This window comes from Cannabis sativa, chromosome 3, assembly GCF_029168945.1.
Source record: "Cannabis sativa cultivar Pink pepper isolate KNU-18-1 chromosome 3, ASM2916894v1, whole genome shotgun sequence".
Classification (NCBI taxonomy): domain Eukaryota; kingdom Viridiplantae; phylum Streptophyta; class Magnoliopsida; order Rosales; family Cannabaceae; genus Cannabis; species Cannabis sativa.
This window is the reverse complement of record NC_083603.1, coordinates 49,503,953-49,514,019: the sequence shown is the minus strand read 5'-3', so window position 1 is coordinate 49,514,019 and position 10,067 is coordinate 49,503,953. Positions and strand designations below refer to the sequence as shown.

The 10,067-nt window shown below is 33.7% G+C and overlaps 3 protein-coding genes across 3 annotated transcripts; 2 read left to right on the top strand and 1 right to left on the bottom strand.

Annotated features, from left to right (window-relative positions):
- Positions 1-637: 637 nt before the first annotated feature.
- LOC115709097 (transcription factor bHLH162) lies at positions 638-2,052 on the bottom strand. Its single transcript, XM_030637131.2, has 3 exons — positions 1,816-2,052; positions 1,282-1,731; positions 638-1,170 (listed from the first exon to the last, which is right to left on the bottom strand). Exons 1-3 carry the CDS (start codon positions 1,945-1,947, stop codon positions 1,102-1,104), a joined length of 651 nt encoding a protein of 216 aa, XP_030492991.2. The 5' UTR covers positions 1,948-2,052; the 3' UTR covers positions 638-1,101.
- A 606-nt stretch (positions 2,053-2,658) lies between these two features.
- Positions 2,659-6,044, top strand: LOC133036141 (uncharacterized). The gene is made up of 7 exons (XM_061112635.1): positions 2,659-2,730; positions 2,935-3,102; positions 3,224-3,269; positions 4,775-4,794; positions 5,150-5,250; positions 5,342-5,396; positions 5,487-6,044. Exons 1-7 carry the CDS (start codon positions 2,659-2,661, stop codon positions 6,042-6,044), a joined length of 1,020 nt encoding a protein of 339 aa, XP_060968618.1.
- Positions 6,045-6,057: 13 nt separating this feature from the next.
- LOC133036140 (uncharacterized) lies at positions 6,058-7,917 on the top strand. Its single transcript, XM_061112634.1, has 8 exons — positions 6,058-6,267; positions 6,357-6,494; positions 6,578-6,734; positions 6,802-7,124; positions 7,181-7,245; positions 7,330-7,414; positions 7,530-7,625; positions 7,739-7,917. Exons 1-8 carry the CDS (start codon positions 6,130-6,132, stop codon positions 7,868-7,870), a joined length of 1,134 nt encoding a protein of 377 aa, XP_060968617.1. The 5' UTR covers positions 6,058-6,129; the 3' UTR covers positions 7,871-7,917.
- The last annotated feature ends 2,150 nt before the right edge of the window (positions 7,918-10,067 follow it).

Below are 10,067 nucleotides of genomic sequence, written 5' to 3'. Positions count from 1 at the left end.
TTTGTTTTTTGATCTCTCTCCCATTTTTGTTGTTCTCTTGTTAATGTGTTGGATAAGTTTGCTTTGGTGTGGCTGGTGCCTACTGCCTGGTGTTCATAAAGTTTGATAGCGTGACTATCCTTATTATTATGTTATTTTTGTAAGATAAATGTTAAAAGGCAGTTATGTAACACGTGTAATATTGTTATTAGTACAATTAATTATTAGGTTTTATATAATTTAATTTAATAATTTTAAGCAATATTATTAAGTAATTGTAATATGTGCCACTTATAAGTGATGCTTTGTAATGATTTTTTTTGGCTGAAAGTTATTTTTGTAATGATTGATATTGAACAATATCAATGACATTTTGGTATGATCTTTTTCTGCTTGGAGTTTCCGCTCATTCCTGTGTTTATATGTTATAGATATAGCTAGTCATAGAATTAATCAATCTAAATTTTATTTCGTACCCTAGTTAGTACTATAAACGTGTATATTGAATATAATGATGGCTGTATTTCTTAAAGACTAAATAATACCTAAAATCAAACTTAATACAAATCTCAAAAGATATAACAAGCTATAATTTATTAAGCCATATATAAAAAACAATATATATATATATATGTATATATAAAAAGAAAAAGCAAAATCCAGCTTAAATTACTCAATTGCATTTTATGTGATGAAACTGAAAATTATTAACTAATTATAGTGAATAATTGTTTAATTACATCATGACTAAGAAACTACATCTCTCTACTTAATATAATTTGACGCAGTATTCTCAGCCTTAAAATTGATGTGTGAGGTTCATAGAATCATTTATATGAAACTATGAAAACTAAAAACCCCAACACTACTCATTAATCAGTAATCTATATATACTGTATATTTATAATATGATATATATTATCTATATTATATAAATACTATTAGTACTACTTAGTCCTAATCCACGTACGAGCTCTTAGCAGATACATGTTTCAGTTGCCCAGAGAAAAATTATCTTCAAAATTTTCTCTACCATATATATGTAGTTTTTTCTTTGACAAATTTCTCAACCATATATATTATTATTATTATTATTATTATTATTATTTTCCATATCGATGATCAGTATATCAAGTCCTGAAGTCTCTGCCATACCCTTGAGGTCTCAACTCCAACCCTAGAAAGCTTCACCTGTAAATTAATAATTTATGTGTAAATATTAAATGAAATTACGCACATTTATATGTGTGTATATATATATATATCAATATGATTAATGATGTATATGTGAGGATTATGTACCTGGGCATGAAGTGTGTGGAAAATTTTGTCATCAACAACAGAAAGACTAGCACTGACAACTTCAGCTCCTTCTTGCTCAAGAACACTTATAATTTCATACAACATGAAATTCTTATGTAATCCACTTATCAAAACCACTTCTATGCTACAACCCATGTCCTTTAACTCAATTACAGGCAACATCGTCATCTTGGTCGTCCTTGGTCTCATCGCATCGTCTAAAACGACGTAGTTTCTATTAATCATCATATTATTATTATTATTATTATCACCACCACTACTGCTACTACAACCACCACTATTAATCCCTACTTTTGATGCTATTGACGACGTTGGTGGGGGCATCATTATTGCTTCTTCCTTTCGCTTCTTTAACTTATCTATTCTTTCTCTCAATTGGGTTATATACGATGCTGCAAGATCTAACTGATCTTGTTGAGTCAACATTTCCTATATTAATAATAATAATTAAGACCCCATGATCATATAATTACCAAAAAAATAAAGAAAAACAATATACAAATTAATGTATACCTTAGGGTGATGGGAAGGGACGAGGGAAGCAAGCTTAAAGCAAAGACCTTTCATGTGAATTCTTCTGTTCTTTTCTATTGTCTTACGGTCAAGCTTATTAGACGACGTCGTTTCACCGGAACTCTTCTTCATCCTGAAAATAAATATTTTTCCAAAAAAAAGATAATCATCAATATATATATTTAAGTATAGGGAGTGAGAGAGAGAGTACTATTGATAAGAAGATATATAAGAGATCGTTAATTTGGAATGAATGAATTTGAGGTATATTTATAGAGAGGAAGCTAGGTGGGGTACACCATAGTAGTACTGGGTAGTAGCAGTAGTACGTAGTAAGAGACAACACAGTATTATTAGTAGTTGTAGAAGTAAAAGTTTGAATCAAAACACAGGAAAGCGAGTAGCGGAAGTATCCCGGAAAACCTCGCTTCCCAGTCCTCCACCTCGTCAAACTATTTTATTCTATTGTTTTTTTTATTTTTAATATATATATATTTATTATTACTCTTATTTTCGGTCACACTTTTGCATTTTGTATTTTCTAATGTGAATTAATTATTTGGGACCCACTTTCTTTTCCTTATTATATAAGACATATGGCCTTATATTTTTTGTTCATTTACGCGTCGATTTCTCATATCTTTCTTTTTAGTCTCAGTACACTCCTCCAAACAAAAAGAGAAATGGTAAAAGACAATTGTGATAGCAAATGTCACTCTTATATTGTTTAATGATAATTAAATAGTGAAAGTATAACAAATTTTAAAGTTTAATATTTTTCATATATATTTTAAGGGACCGGATTTTGTCCCGTTACTGTACGGACACGGATTGCAATCCGTGATGTACTGTAACCGTCGGATGGGCAGTTACTTTGATCCAAAGGTTGGGGTTCATGTAGGGGTTGATGTAGGGGTATGTAGGGTTAAATAAATGGATACCGGCTACTTTTTTGAAATTTAAATTTATTAAAAAATGGAAAAGTGAACAGTTACATCCATCAATCAAGTCCTATCAACCTATCAACCGTCGTCCCTCTCCACTATACCATTTCATTTTTATTTTTATTTTGTTGTTTATTTTGCAAAGTTCTTTCATTTCCATTTTCGTCTCTGCTAGGGCAAAAGCAAAGTTCTTTCATTTCCATTTTCTTTTTCATTTTCCATTTTGTTTTTCCATTTTCCATTTTCATTTGAGTTGGTGAAACCCATACTGTACATTTTGTTCACTGTGGTGTACATTACTCGAAGTCTGCCATTGTTGGAGTTGTTACAGGGAGTGTCAACGGTGGGTTTTACACTTTGTCCGTTCTACTTTACATACTTTTCACAGAAAAAAAAATACATTTTTCAAGCGAACGTGGTGTTTTTGCATTTTCGTGTACTTAATATCTTCCATTTTGTCTCAGGTGTGGAGGGTGAGGTGTTGCAAGGATTGTGCATTTCTGTGTGGAGGTATTACTTTCTCTATCTCTCTCTATCTCTTTCTCTCTGGTTTTGTGTTGAATGGAGTTTGTATTTCTTTCTCTCTGTCTCCCCCCGTGCATGTGCTTGGTTGTATGTGTGGAATGTACTCTAAATTGTTTTGAGTTTTTCGTTTTAGTTTTTTATGAATATATGATTCGGTATTTCTATTTAAAGTGGAATGCACTGTAATTTAGGGGTTTTGATTTAGGTATTTTGATTTCGGTATTTGTGAAATGTGTTAGTTGACTTGTTTGGATTTTGAATATTTGGGGATTGGATAAATGGAGATTTTTTGAGCAATATGGCAAAACTCATTTCAATTTAAAAATCTGAACCCAATAAAACAAAAATAGTTGTATTGTTATTATTATTATGGCCTTATGTATAGGTATTAGAGAAAAAGATGTTATCTTTTTTCAGTTATGTGTACGATGAAGACTAAAGATATAAATGTATCATATGTTTTTGAGCAACACCCGAAAAATATAATTCACAAGTTCTATAATATTAGGTTGGATATTGTTTTAGTGATCTTATCATTATGTAACTGATTTTGCTTTCTTTCTTGTTTTTGGGATAAAATATGAAAACATCAAGTATTTGTAAGTATGGTACCAATTTTAGAGGCACTAAACTTATTGGTACTGAGCATAATGTCATACAATTTAAATATCCTAATAGAAATAGGAGATATTATCAAACCAAACAAGTTGTGTATTGAATTAAAAACTTAACACAGATAAATTAGGAGTACTATTAAAAATTCGGATAAGAATAATTTAAAAAAATATATGTTTTAAATTTTGTAAAGATATTTGTACTATAGAAAATAAAATTTTCGTACATTTTTGAGACCTTATGAAATTAAAACCCTTTCGAAATTTTTTCACTTATGCAGATAGAATTCATCTTATAAAATAGTATCAAAAGAAAGCTATTTTGTAAAGTAATATAGAAGTGGACAAGGTTTAGAAGTCCCATTTTGCAACCCCATCAAAGCTTAATGTTCATACTTGAGGAAGTGTAATAAGACATTAGTAAGTACTCTAGTTAGCAAGTAAAACATTAGTTGCATTCTCCTTTGAAGAATTATGGAGTTTTTGACTATGTTAGGTATAGGGAAAAAATGTGGAAGGGATAGAAAATAAGTTTAAAAAATTGTGGTAGATCCTTATTATTTATTCTTCTCAGTGTATATTTTCATGTTCCTTCTGCATCTACACTGAGATGCCTACAATAAAATCTTAATATAATTGTTTCTATATTTTATATTACATATGTTGGCATCATTGTATGTTAAAAGTGAATACTGTATAACTGACTTTGCTGGGATGGTATTGTAATAGTAAATTATCTTAGGAAAATATGATAACTTGGAAGCAAAGGGAGACTATTTTGCAACAAGATGAGTGATTTTTATTGTTATTATTACTTGTTTATTTTATTAATTGTTTGTGAACTGCTGTACTTTGCGGTTTTTTTGTTCCAATCAGTAACTGGAGTTGTTGGTTTGGTACAACCCACTCGATTTTGGGAAATTGACATTGCTTTTAATTGAATTTTAATCTTATTTGAATTTTCCTTTTGGGAAATTAGAATTATAACAAAACTAACAATTTACAGAATCCATTATTTAGGCATATTGGTACATTGTACTTAACAGTTTCCATGTAATACATATTATGAAATTATGTTATATGGGAAGAGATGCTTACCTGTTATTGTACACATATAGAAAATTAAGTGTCGGGATGTCATGAATACACTGAAATGTTAGACAATTGCATGAATTATTCAAAGTCTTTGTCTTCCAATATTTTAGTGTTTTGAATGTTTGTTAATTTAAGTTATTTTGTCTTGTGTAATAGGTTTATAAAATGGTATTTAAACGGAAGAGGGGGGCTGCAGACAAAAAGGATGCAGCAGAGATAAAGAAGAAGGATCCGAAGGAAGCTTGGCCGAAGTACTAGTGAGTTATTTGTGGCAGTTATTTTAGTGGTAATATTTTTTGGTTTTGAAAATAATATTTATAATTCCATTCCTTTATTTAATTGATGCAGCCAAGCCAATTTCTATGCTTATGCTGATGCACACAAAGAGAAACCTAAAGCAGATGTGAGTGACTTTGACTGTGTTATACACATTTAATATTTTTTATCTTTGATTTAGCGTACTTTTGTTAATAATCGAGTCTTAATATTGCAGGTGCTTCGTAGTTTTAAGGAGCAATTCAAGCTTCTTAGCGATGAAGAGATTGAGAATTGGGCTGCATACGAAGTCGAGGCTTCCCCCTCCAAGGTTGGTGGTAGAGGGAAAGGGAAGAAGGTGAAGGAGACATTATCTGCTGAGCCAGGGATTGACAACAACGAAGGTGTGGGGGACGTTCAAGTTTCTGGTCGTTGCTCATTCGAGCGTTTGGGGAGAATAGTCCCACTGCTCAACGAGGGTCAAAAAGAAATGGTGAGAAATGCCGGTTTCTCAACATTTTTAAGGGAGGATGCCCCGTACATAGACGCTAAGATAGTTAGTTGGCTGATCGATCACGTGGATCCAACCACTTCTCGGCTGGAGATATTTGGAAGAACAATCCAACTATCCGCCAAGCTGTTTGAGGATGTCATGGGAATCCGGGATGGCGGAGAACCCGTGGCAACCGAAAGTGAGCGTGACCTGGTTGAGTTTGACGTCCTCTTCAAGGCCAAGGACTATAGGTATTCCCTGACTTTGCTGGAGAATGAGCTCAGGGAAACCAGCCGACGTTGACTACCCGTTTCTCATTAAGTTTCTCCTTGTCTGTATTGGAACTGTGTTGCTGCCGAAGAATGGTACCGAGGTCAGCACTAGCTACATGCATTCTTTAGTTGACATAAGGTCAATTAAGAAGAAGAATTGGGCGACTGCCGGATATCGATATCTAATGAGCTCTCTACACCGGTACAAGACGAAGAACACCAAAAATGTCTCCGGTTGCACGATATTTTTACAGGTAAGTTTTCGAATTATTGTGATGGTAGTAATTTTATTCTCTCGTGTACTGGTGTGGTAATATATGTATGCACTTTTGTTTGGTGGCAGCTTGTATATTTGACGCACGTAGACTGGACAGCTACTCACGTGGACCGAACTGTGGCTCCAATTGACTTTTGGACCACAAAACACTGCAAGTCAGTGTACAAGTGGATTCGAGACCAGGGTGGTCACACAAGTGGAAAGGTACATTTAGTACTTCAATTTTCTAATGCGTTAGAATTTTATTTGAGAGATATGCTAACTAGTTTTTTTGGTGTACTAAGCAGGTGAAGTTGACTAACACGTATGTGTTACTGCCAAGTTTTGAATCCGCTGCAGTTGGGCAACCCACAAATGACGCAATATACAAAGCTGTGTGTGAGTTGAAAGATGAGGTCTTCCGGCTTGATTTGAAGGTGAGCAAGACAAAAGAGCATTGCGAAGGTACTCTCCACTTACCTTGGGAAGGGGACTATGAAAGAAGTGTTGGAGATACCTGAGACGAGCAAAGTTCAGCGCTCGCTTTCGTTCAACGGGGAGACCGAGAAGAAGGATGACGTCGGTGTCGAGGAAAAGGATGGTGAAGGGACGAAGGATGACGTGGTTGTCGAGGAAAAGGATGGTGAAGGGACGAAGGATCAATTGGAAGAGGATGTTGATGATGTAGAGAGTGTCCCTTCACTTAATCTATCAGAAGAGAAGGTCGTTGTTCCAACTAAGGTGGTTGTTTCTGATGATTCGTTTGAGGTTATGAACTTTTGGGGAGAAGATCTCCCCGCTATTGTAAAAGAGGAAGTTGAGCGGGCGGTGAAGGATGATTTTGATGATCTTTGCGTTCGAAAGATTCAAAGAATGCGGAGGGAAGGTGATTGGTCCGTTCAATCGTGAAGAAGGGTTACTCAAATCAACAGTACGAGTTGTTCCGTTACATTTTCTCTAGCGCCAATGATCCGAGGTAATCTCATGTGTCATGATTACTGTGTACGTAGTTGATATTAGTACATTCGTTTCGTTGTTGATTATTTGTTTGGTATTTCAGTGAAGTGTTAGCCCATTTTGGGAAGGTTGAGGTCGAGCGGATGTATTTCAAATGCATGAAACCGGAGACCGATATATCACACAGTGTACGTAGAAGTTGGCATTTGGGTGCTTTGAAATTTGTAGTTCATTATTTTAGTTAATGCCATTTACAAATTGTATGAATGACAACATAACGGATATTGTTTGTGTAAATGTCAGCTCATTGATTGCTTTGCTCAAATCATGAATTTTCGAGAGAAGAAGCGCAACGGCATTGGAAGTAAGAGAACTTGGTTTATGCCCACCAGAATTTCGGTATGAAATTTGATATTTAAAAGTGGACATGAATCTTTTGTATTTGTCTTGTAAACTCGTTAAATCTATGTTTTTATTTAAAATGTAATCTATTATGTGTGCTTATTGTGCAGAGCAAGTTACTTGGAAGATCGATGACTGTGGAGAGGATGTCGAAGCAGCAAGAGTGGTCCACTCTTTATTACGATGCAGATTTGAGTTTATGTCACACTGTAATTTGCATTTTCTTGAAACTTTTGTGTTGAATCAAATGTGTGTAGTTCAATTTTCCGATGACGTTGTTTGTTTTACTTTGTCGCAGTATGGTGGTACCCCTACTTGGATACCGAGAGTGCTCCGCACCGGTTTGCGGCGAATGTGAGCATGGTTAATACAACGGTGGAAATTAGGGACTCGTTGTCTTCGCAATGCATAAGAGGTCACGTCGGAGCACTGCGTAGAGATGGTATGCACGTGTGTACACGGTTTGCCGTTTTATTAGTGTAATTGCACTAATCTCAACCGTGATTGTTTTAATTTTTTTGCAGCTCCAGACTTTGGACCAATTGTTTGCCCCTGTCAAGCCAGGAGACCTGAATTTCAGCGAGTTTGTAATTATTTCTTCAAGCAAGGACTACCCACAACAACAAAATGGCCACGATTGTGGAATGTTTGTAATGAAGTACATGGATTCACTGTTCGAGGAAAATGAAATATTGGAAGAGGTAATGTAATGTTGATTTCTTTAGTTTAAGTTTTCATCCAGTTAACTAACTGTTTATATTGTGAAAATTGAGTTGTCAATCTATTTTTTGATGGATTTGTTTCTATGGATTTGGTTGTCATGTGTATTCTTTGAATTGGTTTCCTAATGTACACTTGCAGTTTGATCCTATTGAAGCCGACCGGATTGTGTTGGGAAAATTGTCACCCACGAGAGTAACAAGGCTAAACATGCTGTGATGGAGGGAGTTAAGAAGCAATTTGGATTGAGCAAAACCAAAGTTCTTCCATCAACATCTACAACTATAGCATTACGTAGTCCATCAAGGTCTCCTCGAGACCCCGATTCAGCACAGCGAAGGCCAGGTCCGAAAACATGTGGACTGGCAAGAGCAAGTCCCCGAAAACACGTCATTCTAAAAGGCTGGCCATAAGTAACAAGTAGTATATTACAATGGTTAGAAAAGTTACTTTATTTATATATTTACTATGTTCAGTACAATGGTTACAAAAGTTAGGTTTTAAGTCGTAAATTATATTTAGTCAGTCATGTTATATACTTGCATCATACTACTGTTAGGTGATTTGGAATTGCACTAATGTTGGTGATTTTATAATTTACTATAGGGTAAGACTTGTGGTAGTTTTTAGAATTTGGTGGAACTGATTATTATTATTGTATGGTCATTATTACTATTATTGTGAATATTATTTCGGTTGTTATACTTTGCCATTACTATTAGGTTTTGGATTTTTTTTTACCATAACAATATGTGAAGTACATTATTCTGAAAATGAAACTAACCAATTTTACATTCCTTTTCGCACTATCTGTTTTAGTCCAATGATGTCCATAGCCAAAATAATAATAATACTTATACTTATGTACTTTCCCATTATTATTGTGAATATTATTACTGTTGTTATATTTTGCCAGTACTATTAGGTTTTGGATAGTGAAGTACATTATTTTCAAAATGAAATTGACCAATTTTACTCCAATTATGTCCAAAATAATAAAAATACCTACAATCAACAACGAAGGCATTAATTCTGGCCTTGGACATAAATTTGGATCAAAAAGAGTAAGTACAGTACAGTTATGAGAAATAATAACTCTGTCACACAATTTCCTTTGTAACAATTTTACCACTTCTAAATAATGTAATTAAAGGCTATAAAAAAAAACTGTTTTCCAAAAATGCAGTGTATTGAACATCAACCTTTACAACAATTATATGGATACCTCCAACATATTAAAAATTAAAAACAATGGTACCAATCTATTCAACATTAAACACATAGTTAAAGTACTGTACAGTAATGAGACATAATAACTCTACCAAAATAAATAAAGGTTAGTGTTTTTCAAAAATGCAATGTATTGAACATCAACGTTTGAAAATGGTAGCAATCTATTAAACATTAAACTTTGAAAAAAAAAGTTGAAGTATTTTTAAAATGCAAATTAGTGAAACACAACAATATTGACTAAGTTATTATGACACTTTTTGGATTATATTGTGAAAATTACCGATATTTATCTTTAAATCCTAGTATTTCACACTAGATTAATTACTGTACTACGCACATATTGACATTCACAATCAATGACGAAATAGTAATTAAGAAATTTTTAATAGAACCAACTTAAATGCCTACCTTTCCTTTGAATTACGTCCTTAAAAAACATAAAATAAACATCATACCACATACAATATCTCTAACGAAATAAAAGTT